Genomic DNA, 22,637 nt, shown 5'->3' on the forward strand with positions numbered 1-22,637 from the left:
TTGGTCTAAGTTCTGACCCTTGACCAGAGTCATCTCTGTCCCACCTTCTTGTACAATGACTGAGCATTTTAACCATTGTCCCTGATGCACTTACCTGAAATGGATATTTATAGTGGCATGGGATGATAATGTCACTTTTCACAATCTCGACACATTTGATTCGGGAAAGTTCAATGGAGCCCTTCAAAGTGCGCTTTTTCTGTGTGGAGAAAAAGCACATTCCATTTAAGGAAGAAGGAAGACAATATTTTTGTCCAGGCTGCTTCTAGAAATACATTACTAGATAAGATCCACTGTAAACCAACCCTCCAAATATCCAGAAGCTTCTTAGCCCTCAGTGCCTGAGAAGAACACTCTGAGTGGACTTCTGGGAGAACATGTTATTTGAATCATCTTTTTGATGGAGTGACTGACTTCTGTTCATTGAGCCACTGTGCCTTATATCCCAGTTACCTTGTGACAAACAGCAGCATTTGCAGAACTTACAGCTGGGATGGGTAGTGCAATCTGTGGGAAACCACACATGTGCCAGTTTTTTTCTGCTTTGTACTTGTTCATGGCCTTATTAGCATAGTAAGTGAGCTCAGGCCTGACCTGGTTGGTGACAAATACCTTTAGTGGCACCTTTCTTTTCTATATCTGCCTCCTCTGTGTCCCTTAGTTATCCGTGATCTCACAATGGCACCCCTGTAGGACATTCCTGACTCTGCTCTGTAACTATCCCTTCTCCACACCCCCATTAAATTTTACTGGCCCCATGTCTCATTTCCTTGGAAGCTGCTAGATGTATTCCTTGATAACTAATTCACATGATGGTCTTTGTGATTTATAACCGTGTCACATGTTACCCATTTCTAAGGGTCCTCATCCTTGGATCCCAGGGCATGTTAGGTTGGTAGACGATAAGGGTCCATAGAAGGCTAGTTAGGGAAAAGCTTTTGGAGAGCAGGAGCCTTTCACAGGTGCCTGGAATTAGGCTTCCATTGAGAATAGAGTTTAATTCAGTTATGGAACCGGTTGCAAAACAATTCATCTTAGCTTATCCTTAAGAAAGAGGTAGAACAGATGGTGGTGAATCAGGCACAAGGTTGGAAAGGGCTAGGGACAAAGTTGGGCTCTGCTTCTAACCAGCTCTGTGACCTTGGGTCATTCATCTACCTCCCTGAACTTCAGTTTCCACGTCTGAGAAGTGAGGATAATAATGCCTACCCTTTAAGTGTTGATTGCAGAATAAGATGGGAATATGTAAACAAATGACCTGGCCTATGATATGTGCCCTCAATAAAGGGTACCCTCCTAGTGAAAGAGGTTAAAGAAGTCCTAACTATGGCAAGAGAGTTGTGATATATGAGGGTACTGGGTGGGTATTTGGGAAGTATGACATCATCAAATTCTCCAGAAATGAGCTCAGGCTTTACTCACCACTTCTTGATACTCAGCCTAATGGCTAGCATTTGCTTTAGTAGATGAGGCACAGAACTGAGATGAAAAAAATTCAAGATGTGAGAAGTACTCTTTATTGAATACAGGGAAGTTTTGTGGTATTTCCTTTTTTTAAATTTTCTTTCTGGAAACAAATTTATTCATTTTTGAAAGTACAAAATCTATCCATGTTCATTGTAACAAATAAAACAATATGGAGGTATGTTGAGAAAATATTTCTAGTATTTCAGTATCCTATCCTTCTCCACAACTCTGAGCTAGCCAAGGTTAACCATTTGGAATGTATTTATCTTTCCCACACATATTTATAGGATATATAATACGAAAATGAGCATCTCTTCCACATAGTGGTCTCCAGTGTGCTTTTGTAATCTCAGGATGTATTAAGAGGTCAGTCTTCCCTTAATAACCTCTGAAAACATGTGCCCTTTGGACCCAAACTCTCTTCTCATTTAGAGTCTTTCATAGCTAGAAATACGTGCCCATAATCATAGTCTTTCTATGTAATAGTAATCTGTTTTCAAAAGCAGAAGAGCACAAGAGAGCTGTCTTCTCAAAAACCATCTGCAGTTACAGGTGATAAACAGGGAGTCTGAGCTTTGAGGTTATCTTGGTTTTCAACCTCTGTTGGGTTATTTCCTTAGTAGCGTACATGGTAAAATGCAACAGAAGGCTCATGGCAGTAACAGGACCACTCTGTTTGCAGACATTTTTGTCACTGGAACTCCTGCATTCCTGAGAGTAAAGACCAGGACATCTGTTACCCTATAGCCCAAGCCTATCACAGTGGCTGGTCCACCATGGGTGCCCAGTTAGGATGATATAAACGAAGGGTGCCGAGTTGGAAGGCAGCTTAGATAGTCTCAATCAGACTTAAGGCTAATGCGTTTAGCCATTCAGGAATATTTATTGAAGGCCAGCTCTGAGCCAGGTGGTGTTCTGAGTGCAGGAAATAGAGAGATGAACATGGTAGACCTTCTCATGGAGCTCTAGTCTAGCTGGGAAGGCAGACAATACACACAAGTGCTCTAAGGAGAATAGGACAGGTTGATATGGTCAACTGGTGGTCAGGGCAGCCCTCACTGGAGACAGGGCATTTGAGAAGAGATCAGAAAGTCAATAAAGGAGCCAGATAAGAGAGTGAGCCTGAGGTAGAGTAAACAGCAAGAGCAAAAGCCCTGGGGTAGAAACATTCTGGATAAGTATCAGTTGTTAATAGCCTGGGATCATCATAATCAGGGCATCAGGTGAACGTAAACAGTAACTGGAGTTGTGACTAGGGATACAAATTCTATGTGAAGTTCTAAAGCAGTGCTAACCCACAGAAACATAATGTGAGCCATATATGGACTTTAAAATTTTCTAGCAGCCACACTAAAAATAGCAAAAAGAAACAAGTACAATTAATTTTAAGAGCACAGTATTTTGTTTAACCCAGTGTTTCTAAATATTATCATTTCCACATGTTATCAACATAAAAAAATTGAGAGCTATTATATTTAAGGACTAAGACTTTGTGTATTTTACAAGATGTCTCAATTTGGATTCTCCACATTGCAAGTGATCAGTAGCCACACACGACTGGTGGCTACCTTATTAGGCAGTGTGGCTTCAAGATTTCCAGGGAAGATTTCTCTAAACTCAGGTGATCTTCTTTGACTTCTTAGTATTCACTGAGTTCCAACATGGATTTTAAGAGACTGTCAGGTGAGCCTTCGGTGGAAATGGATTTCACATTCTATCATCAAAGTTCACTCTCAGCCCCAGAGGAGTGATCAGGTTCCCCCCTCACAATGTGTCCTGCTTGGTCAGTCTCTCTGACACCCTAAGGCCAGTTCTCCTCAGATCTCCAAAGACCTGCTACGTGGTAAATTGCAGGGTCAGCTGTGCCTTCCCCGAGCTGGGCGGGGGGGACAGTCGGTCAGTGAGCTAAACACAGCTTTGTCTCTGGGAGATGGTGACTGCCTGTAATCATCCCAAACAACTGCGCTATTTCTGAAAAATGCCAGTGTAAAACCTTCCAAGGAAGCCACATGAAAGCCACCAGAGAAAGAGAGACACCAAGTAAAGCAGGTCCTCATTCTTCCTCTTTATTCCATCTGCACCCCTTGAGGTGAAGATCACAGAACTTCACTTGGCCTTGTCTCTTTTCTTGGCCACATTCAAAGCTGTCCTCATATGGCAAAGCTTCACCCTGGACATTTGATATATGTCAAACACAATCTAAAAAGATGCTGATGCCCACATATTTGTACAAGGAAAGCTTGTGCAAGTGGCTTTTATATCGCCTTTCTTTTTATGTTAATGTATCCTATGAAATAGAATTTTGGATTGTGACTTTTAAAGAAGGCAGGAAAAAACAAAAAGACCATAATATTTGGGAGCATTTCCTATACTTCAGGCACTCAACAGGCCATCTTATTTAATCACAGTCCTACAGAGTATTATTCCCCCATTTTGCAGGTGAGGACATTGAGGTTCAGAGGGACCAAGTCTCTTTATAAGTGAGCATACAAGCTCAACTCTGTGACTCCAGAGCCTGAGTGATTAATGACTGCTTCATGGCTTTGCACCTGCCCTGACTTAAAGTAGGAGGCTTTCATTCCCCAAACCCAACGCTGAATAATCAATTGCATGACCAATTTCTGTAAGCCATGACCCAGTGGAGATTTGTTTCTGCCTCATTTGGTTGTGAAATGCTTATGTTGGATTTCAAAGCGGTAGCCCAGAGCTCCCTCTTTGCTCCTATAACATTGGTGCCTTGGCTGCTCAGCTAGTCCAGCAGATACATCAGTAAGAAGCTGTGTGTCGGTTACCCATGAAAGAGGACATCTCCACCCTTCTGAAAAACAGTAGAACTTCAGCCTTCTCCTCCAGTGAGGCTGAGTGAGAGAGAAATGGAACTTTCATATCAGGCAAACCCATGTCTGTCTGACCAGCTGTGCAACCTCAGGCAAATGTCTCAACTTCTCTGTTGCCTTGTGTTTTTTTTTAAGTGGAAATAATAACTGTCCCTGAATCAGTGGGTTAACTTAGAGGATTTAAAAGATCTACATAAACCTACTAGCAAAAGAAAATCATTCAAATGATAAACCACCCACCCAAGTTACTTCCTTTCCTTTCCTTCTCCAAATGCTGCCCAAAGATCAAGACCTCACTCTCTTGTCTTTATGTGTCCACATTCTCTTTGGGGTTTTCTTTCAGGTAAATATGTAACTGAGAACCACCATTTGGGAGGACAACATTAATATTTAACTGGTGATCCTGGTGATTTTGACATTCCGGAGTTATTTGTTTACTTTGCCAATTATTTGTAAAACCAGGGCAAAACCTTGAAAGGGGCCTGTTGCCTGGTCTTCCCATCTGCGTCACATTTGCTCTCATTTTAGCAAACATGGGGACTTTAGCTCTCTGCTTCCCTTCCCCCTTGCCCGTCAAAACTTCACCCAAATAGTCATTCACCTAAGATTTAACTTCCTGAGAGCTTAAGGCTTGATTTGTTTCACAGGAGTTTGGATTAGGACAGGTATTAGAGACTTAAACCTAGAGGGAGATTTGATAATCAAATTTCAAGCATCAACTGGGAGAGTGTTTTTCAAAGGGAAGCAGTATTTTTCAAAGGGGAGCGATGCGTTTAAGACTTTCTCAGGGACTTCCCTAGTGGCGCAGTGGTTAAGAATCCGCCTGCCGATGCAGGGGACACAGGTTTGAGCCCTGGTCTGGGAAGATCCCACATGCCGCGGAGCAACTAAGCCTGTGCGTCACAACTACTGAGCCTGCACTCTAGATTCCGAGAGCCACAACTACTGAAGCCCGCGTGCCTAGAGCCCGTGCTCCACAACAAGAGAAGCCACCGCAACGAGAAGCCCGCGCACCGCAACTAGAAAAAGCCGCGCACAGCAACAAAGACCCAACACAGCCAAAACTAATAAAATAATAAAAAAAGGCTTTCTCGGATCACACTGTAAAAGGAGCCACGTGCTGCTTTTATCAGTTTCTTTGAGATTAGGAAATACTTTTCATGATTTTAAGCAGGCATTTTGAATATTTTGTTCATCGCTTCTTCTGGGGTGTGGTACAGCCAGCCATTGTACCAATCTGAAACGGCACAATGATGAAATCGAAATGAAAACTGATGTCATGTGAGGCGAAACTTCAGTGACTGACTTGGGGGCTGCTTTCGCCCACCCCTGCCAGAATTCCGACTATCAGTTCTAAGACTGGTTTTAGGAGCTTTCCTGGATTCTAGTCCCATCCCCTCTGCAAAACATGCTGGAGGTAACCCACGAGTTCCCTCCCAGTCTCCCAATGCAGCTTTCTGTCTTTTATGGCAAAGGGAACCCTCATGCTGAAGGGGAGACAAGCAGAAATTCGGAACTTGGAAAAGTAATGGATGGAATCCCTATGAGAACAAGTATTATTGGGCAAGTTGTCTCAGTTCTCTGGGCTTAGTTCTCTTAGGTCTTCTGAATCATTTAGTTCTTGGGGAGTAGGGATGCTGCTGACAGCTGCAACTCAGGGTTTTAATGACGTGAGCTACTTGGTACCTAATAAAGATGTGATCTCAATGGAAAAAGCAGCGTCTTCTAGAACACCAGTGTAATTTGTAATTAGCTGTTGCTGGTTCTTCCCTCTCCCAGTCCATGTTCACCCGGACCTACCCCCACTAAACTTTCAAGTTCTGGGAAGATCTGGAGCTAAGGTAGCAGGTTTCGAGGCACCTAGACTGACTTAAAGCCAGGAAACTATGATCCATCCCACACCTGCCTCCTTTTCTTTCCACAAGACCTTTTCGTCATGGCCGAACCAGAGTAAACTGGCTTTCCTCACCTCAGCTTTTCACACCTTGGTTTACGATGAGGCTGGTTGTGCTGTGGGGAAAACACTCAAGCTTCCCTTAAAGTCCACCATCTCATTAGTAGTAGCACCCTGACTACCTGAAAATAAAAGGATTTTACTCACCCTCTCCCCACCTCCCCACAAAAACAAACAAACAAACAAAAAAAAAAAAAAACAAGAAGAAAGAAAGAAAGAAAAGAAAAGAAACAGGACTATACTCTCATACAGTTTCCAGACTCAATTTGGGATCCTCTATTAAAATTATGAATGTGTTTTCTCACAAGAAGCTATTAAGAGCAGATACCCCTGGGAGTAGTTCTGGGGTTCGGGAGTAGGAAGTAGAGAGACTTTCTTTTCACCTCATATCCTTCTATACTGTTTCACTATTTTACCATGAACGTGTATTTCTTTTATTGTGTAAAAGCAGTTAACTAAAATAAATAAATACATTTCCCTTATAGGATTTATCCTATGGAAACATTTGTTTAAAATATAAAGAAGTAGGAAAATCCTTGTGGCATTATTTATTACACTGAAAAGTCTAGAGAAACCTAAATACCCACCAATAGACAAACGGTCAGATTAGTTATGGTTCATCTGTCTTGTGACCACTCTGTAGCCATCAACAAAGAGTAAAGCTGGTCTATATGGAGGGGAAAAAATATATATATATATAAAATGTAAAAAGTAGATTTAGAACAATAGGTGGAGCATCATCTCATTTTTGGGAAAAGACATAATAAAATATATATTAATATGTTCAATAATCAAAGAAATACTACAAGAAGTAACACTGCTATACTGGTTCTCTCTTGTGGATGACACTATGGAAGACTTTTGCAGGGTAAGTTATATATTATTATAATATTTGAAGTTTTTGCCGTGAGCATGTAAATTTACTAAGCAGAAAAATAAAAATACTATTTTAAAGCAGTCACCCATTTTAAAAACACCACACTGTAATACGGGTTTGGCAGATGTCTATGGGAGAAGGCCAAGTGGTACACATCAAATGCTGGGTGTGCAAAATGACGCAGCTCTTTGCCTTTATAACCTCATGACCCCTTTAGCAGTCAGTGGCAGCCAGGCAGCACCTGCCGCCTGCTCTTCTGTATCCATGGAGGTTCAAGTTCATGACATTTCCTCTCCTGCTCTCCTTGAGTGCTAGTCATTTTCTTTATAGATTAATAAACAGCTCTGTGTGCTTTTATGTGGTGTATTTGTCTTAGAGGTGAAGCAACAATTCAGGAATAATTCCAGCCTAATTCTTCTTAGCAATGATATTAGTGATCTTAGCCTTAAAAAAGCATTGTTCGTTTAAATTTGCTTACAAAAGTGGGTAGAGAGAAAAGGACTTAATGTGGAAATTAAGAGCAAGAACTAAGTGGTACAGAGTAGACCCTGTAGGTGTCCTGCACATTTTCTCTCTCAGCATCTCTGGTCTTTGAATGCTCTTTCAAAGCCCTCCTTCTTTCCAATATAGGGCATATTAGATTTCGAATGAGTTTGAAAGAATGTATTTTTGAATCTACCTTTCGAGCACTGGTGATTCAGTAGCCAAAGTATATAAATGGATAGCAACTTCATTAGATTTCAGGAAATAACTCCTTGCACAGAGATGATGTTCAATTGATTATTTGTTACTTGGTTGATTGAGGGAACAGCAGGTAGGACCAAGTGTGCAGCAAAAAGTAGTATTTGTGGACTCCATGACAAAACTCTTAATAGAAATGATTTGAAAAAGACATCTAGAATGATTGGCAAGTGGATAACAATTTCTTGACAACGTAGAGGTAAGTTAAAACTAGCCTGCCCAAAGGTTTTAGCTAATAGATAAAGAGCTCCTACAAATTATTAAGATAGATAATAACAACATTATAGAAAGATGGGCAAAAGGGATCTAAACTGCTCTTAAACATATGAAAAGATGCTCACTGACTATAAAATAGACGTGTAAATAAATTTTACTGGTATACCATTTTTTTAAGTCTATCAGACTTGCAAAGATCAAAACATATGATAATACTGTTGGTGAGGTTTTGAGAAAACAAGAATTTTACACGTGGCCCTGGAGAATGTTGATTGGTACAACTTCTGTGGAGAATAATTAGGTCATGTTCAGCAAAATAACAGATGCAGATATCCTTTGACACAGCAATCCCACTTCTAGAAATGTTTCCTATAGACCACAGCTTCCCAGCCTTGGCACTATTAACATTTTGGGCTGAATAATTCTTTGTTGTGAGTTTGTCCTGTGCATTGTAGGATACTTAACATCCTGGCTCTACCCACCAAAGCCAATAGCACCCCCTTCCCCAGTTATGACAACCAAAAATTTCCAGATATTGCCAATGGTGGGCAATATTGCCCCTGGTTAAGTCATATTCATACATATAGAAAGTGAGATACCTAGAAGGTTATTCATTCCTCATTGTTTGTAATGACAAGAAAATTGGAAACAGACTAAATGTCCATCAAGATAGTTTTTTTGTCCATACAACAACACATTATGCAACACCCCCCCCAAAAAATAAAGAATAAAGAAGCCCCTCGCATATCAGTATATATTGATCTTCAAGAAGTATTGCTAATCAACCAAAAGAAAAGTTAGGAAGTGTATGTAGCATATGCTACCATTGTATAAAAAGGAGGGAAAGAAGAAAGTTTATTTGTATTTATATATATATGCATAAAGAATCATTGGAAGAGCTGATAAGTTGATTATGTTGGTTGCTTTCAGGCAAGGAAGCAGTGTGGGATCAAACTACAAGGACTCCCTAATCCTAAGGTAAGTTGTTGCTTTTGTACTTACAGCTGCTATTGTGACCTTGGGCAAATTGCTTAACTTCCCTGTGTCTCGATTGCTTCCTCTCTAAAACAGAATTTGACTTTTATCTTCTTCAAAGAATTGTGAGGATAAATGAGAAAAATCCATAGGAACGTGTTCAGTCCTGTCCTTGTGGTTATTGTTGCAGGCTGCTCTTGTTAATGCTGTTGTTGTGTTGTCATTCAGGTAGGCCTGCTGAGCTAACAGGAGCATTCCTACTGGTCCCCGCTCAGGACTTCATTAGACAGTGTTGGAAACTCACCAATGAGTCCTTGGCCCAACTCTCCCTTCTCAGTCACCATGGCTTCTATTATAAGACTTCTCAGACCCAAACAAGCCTAGATCTGAAAATACCCATTGTAGAACACTTAATTCCAACTTTAATATGTGTCCCAGATGTCTGACCTAAGAAAAGATACTTAGCCTTTCCAAGCCTCTGTTTTTCTCATCAATACAATGGGGATAACAATAGGACCTACTGCATGTGGTTATTGTGAATATTTTTGATACGATACGTGTAAAGCTCTTAATCTGGTGCCCTGAAACGCAGCAAGGACTCATTAGGTATTGGCTCATATTATTCTAAATTTTATATTGGTTACATTTGAAATGACTGCCTTCTTTTTAGGGTGCATTCTTGGGTTCATGTGTGGATTTTGATAACATGGTTTTTTTTTATCAGCCATACAGTTATTAACCTTCTCTTAGCTGTATTACTTCCTGGAAAGATTTCCATATTTAACTAATCTCCATGTCTATTTGTGAATTCCTGATATCATTGGCAGTGAGATACAATCACATAGTTTCCACTTCTTTTGAGCTGGTGGGGTCTTTAGAGATCATTCAATCTAACTTTTTATGTTAGAGATGAGGCTTCAAGGTGAAATGACTTTCTAAACTAGCTGTTACCTTTTCATTTCTACTATTCAATTTACAGCCTGGGGAGACCGAGGTCATAGAATTGGAAGCACTTTGGTGATTATTGCAGGCCAAGGGTAAGGCCAAGAGTGTAGGGTTCTGGGCAGCCTCCTTGTTCTCTCTTCAACTAGAACACTTCTTCTGCTGCTTCACATATGGGAATGGGAATGACACGTGTAATTTTATACTAAAAGGGGGCTCCAGGCTTTAAAAAGTTGGGAAACTTTGATCTAGTCCAATCCCTTGATAGTATGGACAAGATAACCAAATCCCAGATAGAAGAAGGACTTGACCAAGGTCGCCCAGATTAATCAGTACCAGGTCCCCATTCTGTAAAGCTGCTGTGCTGTTGCTTTCTCACCTTATCTCACTTTTCTAGAATTACAGAATTACAGTCTGCTTGAGACTTTCAGTCCCTGAGACCCTGTCTAAAGTTAGAGCTAACCTCTACAGAGCAGTGAAAAATGGCTTATGTCATACCTTTCTGTATTTCCTTTGCTTCTTGATAAAGAGGCTTGATGATCTAACCCAAAGAGCGCATTCACGTGAACATTTCAGACCCCCTAAGGTGATCATCTAAGGAGACGAATATTTTGCAGAGTAGGAGGCTTTTTGGCACCCCTTCAATCCTACTATGTAGGGTGGGTTCATCTACATATACATAAGACTGATTTTAAATCAAATTATCTTGCCCATGTATAAAATATTATAGTTTTGCCCTTTCTCTCACTATAACATTTAAAACCTATCAAAATAGTATTAGATACTTGAAGATCACCACCACAACAGCATTCTTTTGTTTTCTTATTAGTTTCTTCTTAGAAACATAATCTTCTCCAATGATTCTGGTAACTATTGGTGGCCCCAGGCATTGCTTCAATCTCTTTGGAAGATTATGTAGCAACAAACGGTAGAGATCAGAAAATGCTATCCCGTGACACAGTTATCCCACATAACTCTATCCTAAAGAGCCGATTTTAAAAAGCAGAAAGTTCTATATTAGGTATACTGTTACTTTTCAGCATTTTCACTACACCTGAAAACAACCTGAATGTCAAACAATAGATGATAGATAAGTTCGTCGATGTGTTCAGTACAGAAAATAGATAAGTACATCTCTGACATGAACCACTCGATTATTTAAAAAATCATATATTTGAGAAAATGATTACTTTGGAGTCCGTGAATGGAAATGTATCTACAAAAGAATAATGGAAAAAGAATAAATGGAAAAGTATAAAATTGTCATGCATTATGATTATAACTACACGAAATTTATGTCTGCATGAGAGTAAAGATCATTCTCACAGAGGAAGTAAATTGATGTTTTTAGACAAAAGGGTTTTGGAGAACAATTGGGTGTAATTGTTTCATTAATTTTTTTAACAGTATGGAGGTGTGAGGGTTCGCTGCTCTGTCTCTGGAGATTAATTGTGGATTTAACTGGATTCTAACTTGTTTTTAGTCTTTGCTGTTAAAGGCCACCCGAGCTCAGTGTGAGTCTGAGGTCCTCAGTGTTGGTACACCAGGTGCTTTTCCACCAAAACGTGGAGTAGGATGAGTCTAGACCAAGTATCCCTGGAAGAGGGATGCTGTAAGATACAAGAAAGGGGCTCTTGAACTCTGTGTGTTCAATTGTGTGTCCCTAACACAGGTCAAGGCTTTTTCTACCTTGAGGCTTCGTATTGGCAGTTCCTTTTGCCTGGAATGCTCTCCTCCATTTCTTAACTTGACTGTCTTTCTCATCCTTCAAGTTTTACCCTGGATAGAAATTTCTTCTCTGACCACTCTTCCCACTCAGCCCCAGCAACTGCTTAGTTTTTCCATAGAACCTACAGCAGTCTGTATCTGCTCTATATATTTATATACTTGCTTGTTGTCTGTTTCCCCCACTAGTGTGTAAGCATGAGGTCAGACACCTTGTCTCTATTACTTACCACTGTATTCCTAGTCTCTAACATAACATCCTGCACATAGTAGGTGCTCAGGAAATTTTGCTGAACAAATGAGTAAATCTATGTATATCAGAATAGAAACAGTTCCCTGATACAGTGTTAGGTTAATAATAGTAATAAAGCTTTGGCACAAATATATGTCATTTAAGAGAGAAAAGTCTTGTATTTGAATTTTTATAATATGCAGGTATAATTCTGTGACTTTTGAATATCAAAAAAGGGAAAATATAATGAGAAGTCTACTTATAAATAACTCTAGGTTAGTGGGAATTATATGGCAACATAAGAGTTTGGATCAGGTTCTTATTCCATTAAAATACTGACAACTTTCACTAAATTTCAAGGAACTGAATTTTCTGTGCGTAGGAAACCATGTCAGACCTTCCATTCCCTCCTCTGGATAACTTTAAGTGAGGATCCTGGGTCTTGTGAAGGCAAACCCAGACGAACCTCTCAATGAAAATTAGGTCCTGGAAGATATACTATCTTCTGTAGGCCTAAAAACTCATTGATGAGTGGAAGAATTTACTACTAGTTAGTTAGGGAAATGAGGGGATGAGGACTACTATTTGGGCCTTGAAAATATGAGAAGAGCTTTAAACTCGTTTTCCATAGGGTCCATTTCTGAGTTTGAGATAAAGATATCATATATTACATGAACCTCATGGTTTAAGAAACTGAGCTCGTGTGCTTTCCAGTGAAACCTTTCTTCCAGACTGAGTCAGGAACTAAGCCCTTACATTTATGGTCTTACCCTGTGGCCTATTTTTACTGCAGAAACTGATTAATGGATGTACTAGACCCTGAGCAGTAGGAATTGAATCTAATTTTAACTTGGGAGTATTTGCCTCTAAAACAAGAATTCTCTATCCAATGGCTACCGCCATAAAACATCAACATCACATCAGACGAGCAAAAATCAATTCACAAAGAAATGCCATTAATGCAGACATCAAAACCGCACATTCTTGGCTTTGAGTGGCCTGAACTGCAAAGTACTTTGCTTTGGATTCTTACTTTTCTTTGCCTGGTTAGGCAAGGCCCACATTTTTAGCTCCCAGATACTCTTCTGAATTCAATTTGAGTTATGTGACCTTCATTCATTCCCTGGATATTTACTGACCACCTACTACGTGCCCAGCACCGTACTAGAGGTTACAGGGATGAGCGAGGCAGTCAGTCGCTCATGGAAGTGACCTTCCAGTGGACGTAAGACAGAAAATGAACAGGGAAGCACATCAATAAACCCAATAAATAAGTGCAGATATTGAATACTGAAGTGTCTATGGACTTTAAAAGAAAAGAAAAAGAAACAGGATTCTGGGAAAATACTTGAAGAGATGGGAAACAATAAAGAACCAACCCTACAAAAATCTGGGTTGTTGCAGACAGTGGGAACAGCTAATGCAAAGACCCTGCCCTTGCAGGACCTAAAAGTGAGCGGCCCCTTAAGTGTATCTCACCCTAGTCCTGCTCCTGTACAGAGGCCCTAGCGGGGGGCATGGCCTGGAGTGTTCAAGGTTCAGAAAGAAGTCAGATATGATGGATGAAGGGATCAGAATAAATGAATCTGAAAGGCAGGTAGGGACCATGGGTGAAGAGTCTTGTAGGCCATAGTTGAGGATTAACTTAAATACTCTAAACGGTCACGGAGGGCTTTACAGTAGGGCATAATATCTGATTTCTCACTTTAAAAGTCTATTCTAGGTGTTGCATGGATAGTAGATTGTAGGAAGCCTTGAGTGTCAGTGGGAGCTGAGCTGGAAGGCAACTCAGTCACGTAGGAATGAAGTGGAGAGAGATCACGAGTGGTGAAAGTCTCAAGCAAAAATGCTCGGGTAGCTCTGAGAATGTTATCTACCAAGGGTTTAGCTGTAAAAGGGAAGGAAGGAAGGGTAAGACAGGGTGGAGGGTAAAAGAGAACAGAGTTGCTTGGTTCTTTTAAAAAGAGTTGGGAGGGGGGACGGACTGGCCTACCTGCTGGTTTCTACGTGTGTCTCTGACCTAAATCTTAAGACTCCAACCTCCTGAATTCTCATGGCTAGCCATGATCTGCTGCCTCCAGGGAGTCCTAATTACTTACTCCTGCACCCAGGAATCTCCTGTTTGAAGTCCTTTATCACTTGCTTTGTTCTGAACTCTTTTGGTGTTGAGCCTTGTTCTGTTAGGGGTCCCTGTGTGTAACTCTAACCTCTCCAACTGTATCTACACATTCCTCCTTCCCCTCTTTTCTTTCTTTCGCAAATAATGAGTGAATAATATGTACCAGGCACTGTGGTAGACCCTGATGATGCCATCTTTAGCAAATTGGGCACCAACTCTTGTAAAGCTTACAGTCTAATGGAGGGGAATGACATCAGTACAATAATCACATTTATAACTAGGTAATTACAAATTTGGCATGCACTTTGAAGAAGCGTATGTGCCACTGTATCAGAGCGTAACAAGAGGAGATGACCTAGGCTAGGGAAATGAAGGAAGTCTTCCCCAAGCAAGTGACCTTCAAAATGGGGGGTCTTAAAGTTAAAGAAAATCTTATGTGTTTGGAGCTCAGTGAGATGGGAGGAAAAGGAGCATGAACTGAAATGGAGGAGACCGTGGGATAGATTTTGGCGTCCACTCTCAGGGTAAAGGGAGAACCACTGAAGGGACATGCCAGCTTCTGATGAGGGTCATCAGGACATGATCACAGTCACCATGTGAAAAGCTCACACTGGCTACTGTGTGGGGAATGGAGTGGTGGGGGGGCGGCGGAGTGGGTGCAGGGAGACCATTATGAAATGGTAGCAATCCCAGGTGAGAGATGCTGGCAGCTTCCACGAGGAAGGTGACTCTAGGAAATGGAGAGAAATGGACAGATCCTAGAGGAACTTTCAGTGCCAAAATTTGGACACATGGTGGAGGCTCCCAGAAGTGAATGGAGACAAAGATTTGTCCTGGAGTATATGTGGAAATGATAGAACTCATAACACATTTCATTGCAGAAGACATATGTGGCATGGTTGCTGATTTTCAGGACTGCCCTTTACATGGAGGGCTCTAGAGCCAGAAGGCATTACGTACTTTGTAATAACCCAGTGGAATCGCCAATTGCCTATGAGCAGCAACAGTTAATAGTAATAAGAACTGTTTGACAGGGAGGCTGTGTTGGCTCTGGAGACATAAGGGAGTTATTTAAATTCTCTTTGCCTCAGTTACATGCTCTGTAAATTGGGGTAATGAGAGTTCCTAACTTACAGGGTAGGTGTAAGGATTAGATGAAATAATTCATTTAGCACAGTGACTGACACATAGTAAGTACTCGGTAAATATTAGTTACTATAATTATTAGAATAATGGTGACATTCATTTCATTAAAAAAAATAAAGAAGGAATGTTTGATCATTTTAAAACATGTAAATAGCTTTATAGAGGGTCACACAGCCTTCAGCAACCTTTGCAAAGCCACACAGCTCTTAAGTGGTAGAGCTGCTCTTTGACCCAAATCCGTTGACACCAGAAGCTGTGTTTTTGACCACTATGCAATAATGTTGCCAAAAGCAAGGAAAGGGGATCCTCTTCCCACCTGCCATCTTTAATTTAGGAAGCATGCATATTATAAGAGATGTTTCTGCTGCTAGATCAGACTTTGGCTAAAGGGAAGTGTCCATGAGGAGTGGTGGCCCTATCCAGAAAATGACTAGAATGGTGATCTTGACTGTTTCTCCTGTCCTGTGTAAGTGGTAATGGCTCCCATGCTATGGTGACCATAGAAAACTTGTTTCCTAAGGTGCAAAGAGTCATTAAAATAGGGAAACCTTTCCATTTCTCCTTAGGGCCTTTCAGAAGATCAAGATGGTCCTATTAGTACCAAGCTTATAGCATACTTTTCTCATGAAATACTCAGCATTGAGTAGTGTTGGGGTCCTTACTTTACAAATAGGAAACAGAGGCTTAAAGAGGTTAAATGTCTTGCCTGAGATCCCACAACTAGAAAGTGATAGAAGCAGCATTTGAATCCAGCTGTAGCAGACTATTCTGGCCTCACCATTCTGTGACACTTGTCTCCCCTCTGTGCTGTGCTGCCCCTCCCATCTCATGCTTACTCAAAGTGCCTGAGGCCCCGGCCCCCCCACTTCTCTCTTTTACCCCTAAAATGGATCTGATGTCAGTCCTGTACAACTAAGCACGTTGTTCAGGAAGTGACTACCTCTTCAGAGTTTATTTTTATTTAAGCCTGCCCCCGCCAGTGGTGTGCTTATGTTGGCCCACCTAAGAGCTGATTGCTACATTTTCAGGAGTTCTGTGAGCCAGTAGACTTTACATTGGTAGTTTGACATTGGTCATGATGGGAGTATTTACTCTACAGAAATTGGCAAACACCACAAACAAAGGCTCTCCCATATTCTCTACTGCCATTACCACTACAATGATTGTTAGACATTTACCAGCATACCACTGCGCCCTCATCTTTCCTTGTCCTTTGTTAAAGAATGTCTCGCAACAGGGATCACTTTGCTGAGAAATTGGCAGGCACAGGGAGTGTCTGAAATCACGCCTGGTGGCCAGTCACCACCTGACAGCTCCATGCTTCTCTCTGGCCCACTGCTCCAGCATGACAAAGCAGCTTCCCGGCCCCAAGGAAAACACTTGCACATCTCAATACTTTGAACAGGCATCTGACAACAGATCTAAATCCATGTTAAAATAAAAGGCTCAGTCAGTATGAATTATAATGACAATGGGCATGGAAATTTGAAATTAGAAAAAAGCAGACTTATTTTGCAGAACTACAGTATTTGTTCCTGAATATGTAAAGGATTATTTTTATATGATATCATAAATCCACAGAATTTTAGAGCTGCAATGAACATAATTTTACAAATGAGAAAAGAGAAAAAGAAGCTGAGACCCTGAGAGGGGAAATGTTGGCCCAACATCACGCATCTCATGATGCATGTATGTCTCTACCCACACAGTTATATTTAGTCACAGAATAGAGGGAATCCAGAACCCTGATGTTAGCCACACTTTGAAGAATCCTTGAATGTTTCCCTTCATTTGAAAATGATTATGTTATGCCACCCTGCCAGCTCCTTCACAGATATAATGATGATACAAATAATAGCTAATTTTTACTAGGTGCTTACTAGGTGACAAGACTTATATTAAGTGCTTTATATATTAAGTTGAACTACGTATATGAAATTGCCAACATTTGATCTTTTTTTAATCTATCAAATGGTAATTTCTAATAGGTCAATCTAAATATATTCTCTCTAAATATTCACCATTTTCCCATGAAGTGAATACTATTATCACACCCATTTTACAGACGGCAAGACTGAAGCTTTAATTTAAAAATAAATTTAAAAAAGCTTCCTTCCCACATGTGTTATTCTTATTTATGGGCAATGAACAATGTACTCTTGTGTGCAAATCGATGGCCCTAAGCAATGGAATGTACATAGAACATAAACAATAATACCTGACATATCTTGCCTTTCTCAGTGACCTTGGAAAATTTTCTAATCGATAAATTTCTGTAATATTTAAAGAAATGCTTTTTAAAATGTTATTTATGAATATAAAGCATAGACATTAGAAAATAAGAAATTTGATGTCTGTGCGTTATATATCTGCTGTATGCCACGTGGAAATGTTAGAAACTATAGCTCAGGGCTCCCCAGAATGAATTAATTGTCCTAGAATTTTCATAATACTTGAATGAAGAAACTGAGTTATTTTGCAACATTGTCTACATGCAGATTACAACCAACAAAATTCTGAATCAAGACCATTTGGTTGTATGTCTATCTGCAAATAATATTGTACAGAATTCACAACCAAACAGTTCAAAACAAGCAGTTACACTCAGAAATGATCAGTACTACGTACATGGGATGATGCTATGTCAAGTGATGAGTCAGGAAAGAAAATTAGTGAAAACTGTAAAATGGGCTTTGAAAAAAATATTTAAACATAAATGACTACTCTTCAAATATGAAACCAGAACTTCTAATGTCCCATTCACAATAGAAAAAAAATTGACTGATACTATGTGATTAATCAACTCTAAATGATGAATTCTCCAAGTTGAAAACTTGGCTATTGGCCCTCCCTTAAGTTAGTCAGCAAATATTTATTAAATATCTACCACAGGGGCCTTGCGCATAAGTAATTCCATATTATTCCCAGTTGATTGGCTGATTATTATCAGTAAGCATCTGCTTAAGATGAGCGTGTCTTTTCACCTCTAAAAAAGAGGCAGTATTATCTCACCTGCCACTTAGAAGTCTAGGAATCCATAGACTCCATACCCGGCCTGGCCTCTTTCAAGTCTCCATCTCGTTGAACACTTCAAAGCCTCACTCTCAAAAGACCCCAAACTCATGCCTACACCTACGAAGTCGGACCCCAGCCAAGAATCAGAACGCCTTTGTCTCTAAGGGACCATCAAGCACCAACGTTATTTCCCCTACCTCCTTGATGATGGAAAAATAATATGATGATATAGTAAGGAGGCAAACATACTTCGAAAAATTGCTGAAAAGGGCTATACAAGTGCTACTTCATAGAAACAAGGAAAGAAGAAAGGAATGTTGTAGGTGGTATTTCCAGTCCTTTCATTTTATAAAGAATGAAACTGATGCAGAAGGTAGAGACATTTGCCCAGGCTAACTCACCTAGAGAGAAGTGGAGTTTGGTCTCCTGACCCCTCTTCCAGTGCTTTTTGTACCAAACTACATTGTTATGATTATTCACGTTGCACTTATTATTATTGATGTTATGGAATATAAGACTATCTTTAGATATATAAATACTGACTTAGTTAAGCGCTGTAATCTTCTAGATAAGAACTACTGTTCTATACTGCATAACATTTTGTGCGTGATAGTCTCCTGGGAAGTTCTCCTAGGGATGAAGAGGTTTACCACCGGGCTTTGCAAATTCTAGACAATTAAATGCCCAAGGACCATTGTTCCCTATATCAGGTGAGTGATGACCATTGAGACAATTAAAACTGAATCCATAATAATGTTGACATGGTACACATCACTTAACCATTCCATTTGCCACATAAAATATTATAATTTAAAAGTCAAACTTAACCTTGCAGGGGAAAGATAAGCTAATGAATAATAAACTTACTCTTTTACAGTTTTTAGAACTGAAATCACCTAATACAGTTAACCCATCTCTTGACTTTTCTCCATGCTCTCTTCCAATTGCTCTTACTGTAGTTTTTAGGTTGTTATAACAAGTACATCTGTGTTTTCTGTGTTCTTATTTTATTCTCTGTATATCTTCATGAGTCAGCCCAGTCTAACTATAAAATACTGTTTTAAAAAGGACAAAACAAAGTGCTCACATACCCCATGACGGTCCTCAAAGTATGCCAGGCTGGTTTTGGTTAAAACAAAGAATCGAACTTTAAAGTTCGAAGGAGAAGTTCTTCTCTTTTGTTGGGATTTCTTGATGAGTTGTTCTTCCAGGAGGATAAAGTTGTTCATGATCCAGTCCTTGAAAAGTGATGCACCTTGGGCATCACCCCTCAGCACAACCAGAGGAAACAGCTTCAGGGCAAAGAATGAGTTGGAGAGGCAGTTGATCTTCAGAGAGTTGTTCAAAGGCAACTTGCCTCCAATGTTATCTCTCTACCAACACTCAGTCAACATTGCAGAGCTTCTCTTCTGATGTCAAAGCCCACAACCACATCCTTTCAAAATTCAGAAAACTAGAAGCATAAGTAAAAATTATACATACCCTTTGCTGTACGGTTTAGAAATGATATTTGAAGAACCTCAGACTCAAAATGATATGACAGATTAGAGTTTAATCTTCATAGTTCCTGCTTTAGCCCGTCTAACAGTTAAGGCATGTATTACAAGGGGTAGAAACGTGGACTTTGGGGTCAATGGACAATAGTTTGTGTGTTAGTTTTCTGTTGGCTGCTGTAACAAATTATCCCAAGTTTAGATGCCTTACGAATTTATTATCTTACAGTTCTGTAGTTCAGAAATGCAAAATGGGTCTCACTGGGCTAAAATCAAGATGTCAGCAGGGTTGTGATCCTTTCTGGAGGATCTCTAGGGTAGAATCTGTTTCCTTGCCCTTTCCAGCTTCTAGGACCACCCGCATGCCTTGACTCTCAGCCCTCTTCCTCCATCTTCAAAGCCTACAACAGCAGGTCAAATTCTCTCATCTCATACAACTGTAACCTCTTCTTCTGCCTCCCTCTTCCATATTTAAGATTCCTTAAGATTACACTGGGCTTGCCTGGATAATCTAAAATAATCTCCCTATTTTAAGATCTGTTTATTAGCAACCTTAATTCCATATTCTACCTTAATTCCCCTTTGTCATGTAAGCGAACACATGCACAGGTTCTAGTGATTAGGACAAGGACATCTTTACCTACCACAGGTTGTCTTCTGGCTCCACCAGCTAACTAACTGTGAGACTATAAGCAAATTACTCAAGAGTTCTGAGCCTCAGCTTTTTTACCTGTGAAGGGGAATAATGGTGTCCCTACATGTGGGGCTAGTCTCCGGCTTCCTTGCCAGTCTCATCTCCTACTTCTCTGCTCACACATTTTCACTTTAGCCCTCATGCGTGCTTCTCATGCTGCTTTGAACATCTGCTCCCTTTGCCTGAAAACATCTTCTCGCCCCGCTTTGCCTGCTTTAACTCTAAATTATACTGCTAGTCTCAGCCATGTCACTTCCTCAGGGAAGCCTTCCTGGCTTTACTAAGTCAAATCCGCCAATTATATATGTAGAGGACACCTTATGACATACCCCTTATGACAATTGTCATTGTACTTTTTGAAGGGTGATTTTTGGATTAATGTTTGTCTCCCCCACTAGTCTGGAAGCTCCCTAATGGTAAGGAGGACTATGTGTGGTTTTGCTCACCATTACATACTCAGCAACCATTACGGTGCCTGGCACATTAAAAGGATGTTTAGAAAAATGTGTTGAATGAGTAATCACCAAACTGGGTTGGACAGTTATAAGAGACAATGGGCATAAAACACTTAAGAGAAATATATTAAAGTTTATTATTTTGTTAAATTTAAATAAAAGTCCATAGTAGTTTGTCTGTGCTACAGAGAAATGATTGCTTTTCCATTGCAAAACATATAGTGGAAGAGCAGAAAATAATTAAATCCTTCAGAATGGCATAATAAAGTATACATGAGCTCTGAAGACAGACAAAATTACATTGGAATCCCAGCTCTGTCACTTACTAAGCTGTTTCTTTGAGTGAGCTACTTTCCCTCGCTGATCCTTGGTCTCTGTGAGGGTCCTTTTGAAGACAATCCCATAAGCTCTGGGAGTGGTGGATGCTAGTCATGTATCTGGCCTTAGAATTAAGGTATAAAGTATCGTGAGTCCTACTTCTAGCATGAAGTAAATAACCAAGAAATCTCAGTGTAAGGAGAGATGACATATGCCAGACAGGGATAAACAATGAAACAGAACAATCATTATTGCTGTATAGGAGTGCAATGATCTAGAATTTATTTTTTTCATGTGAGTTACCAGACTGCAGCTTAATTTTGTCTCATATATTGGATGCCCCAGCATAATCACGACACTCAAGATTGTTGGGGAAGGAATACTTTAAATGATTTCCCCACCTCCATTCTGAGATTTTAAGATATATGTGTGGAAATACACTGCCCCAAAGAGGTAGTATTTCTTTTCTCTCCTGAATATGGGCTTGAGGCAGGGATTGCTATTTTCTCCAAGTCTCTATTCTCCCCTTCTTCCCAGGTAACAGACTCCCTGAAGGTTATCGGGGCATCTGGCCAGCCAGAATAAAGATTACATTTTTCAGTCATGTTAACTGTATTCTAGCTAATTGAACAGGGGAGAAGTTATGAGCACAATTTCAAGGAAATGTCCTTAGTGGCAGTCATCATACCCTTTTCATTCTCTTTTTCCTCTTTCCTGCTAACTAAAATGTGAATGTGAAAGTTGGAGCTAGAGCAGCTATCTTACACCTTGAAATAGAAATTGTATGTTGAGGTCAGTGGAGCATAAAATAGAAAGGTTCTGGGGTCCTGATGACCTTGGATCCTCCTTGCAGCCTGGGAGCACTTTTTCTTTAATGTAAAAAGAAATAAAATTTTATTTTCTAAGCCCCTGTTATTCTGAGATTCTGTCACAAACAGTAAACCTAATTTTAACTAATACAGTGCATTTTCGAACTAGACTGTGAAGTCCTTTGAGAAGGGTAGATTTATACCTGGTTTGTTCAGGTTGAAAGATTTACAGACTTCACAAAGTATTCTCATGTGGGAAAGCAAAATGTCATCAGTAGCTGTTGTAATAGGAGCCTTTCCTTTGCCAAATCTCCATGGAGTGTAATTATAAGTAATTTTATTCTCTCTCTCTCATAGCACCTTCAAACCCACTCACTGAGATTGGTTTTTGTCCTCACCTAAACATAACCTTAAGAGACCCAATATTCTCCCCATCACTCTTAGGAAAACATGTGTAAAAATAATCCCTTTGTTTTGTTTTAAAGTCCTATTGGGAATTCCCTGGTGGCACAGTGGTTAAGAATCTGCCTGCCAAAGCAGGGGACACAGATTCGATCCCTGGTCCAGGAAGATCCCACATGCCGTGGAGCAACTAAGCCCGTGAGCCACAACTACTGAGCCT

At 40.1% G+C, this 22,637-nt stretch overlaps 1 protein-coding gene across 3 annotated transcripts in view; it reads right to left on the reverse strand.

The window, feature by feature from the left end:
• Positions 1-19,475, reverse strand: part of ITK (IL2 inducible T cell kinase) — a gene marked incomplete at both ends in the record, with an annotated part of 64,124 nt that extends 44,649 nt beyond the window's left edge. For 2 of the 3 annotated variants that reach the window (XM_082835533.1, XM_082835532.1), the window contains 2 exons: positions 95-199; positions 19,338-19,475. In XM_082835533.1, coding sequence (XP_082691659.1) covers positions 95-199; positions 19,338-19,475 — 243 coding nt within the window. The remainder of the gene's footprint in view (positions 1-94; positions 200-19,337) is intronic. The other variant, XM_082835534.1, reaches the window with a different exon arrangement.
• Positions 19,476-22,637: the final 3,162 nt, after the last annotated feature.

The sequence above is a fragment of the Leucopleurus acutus genome (assembly GCF_964270905.1).
Source record: "Leucopleurus acutus genome assembly, chromosome: 3".
Classification (NCBI taxonomy): Eukaryota; Metazoa; Chordata; class Mammalia; order Artiodactyla; family Delphinidae; genus Leucopleurus; species Leucopleurus acutus.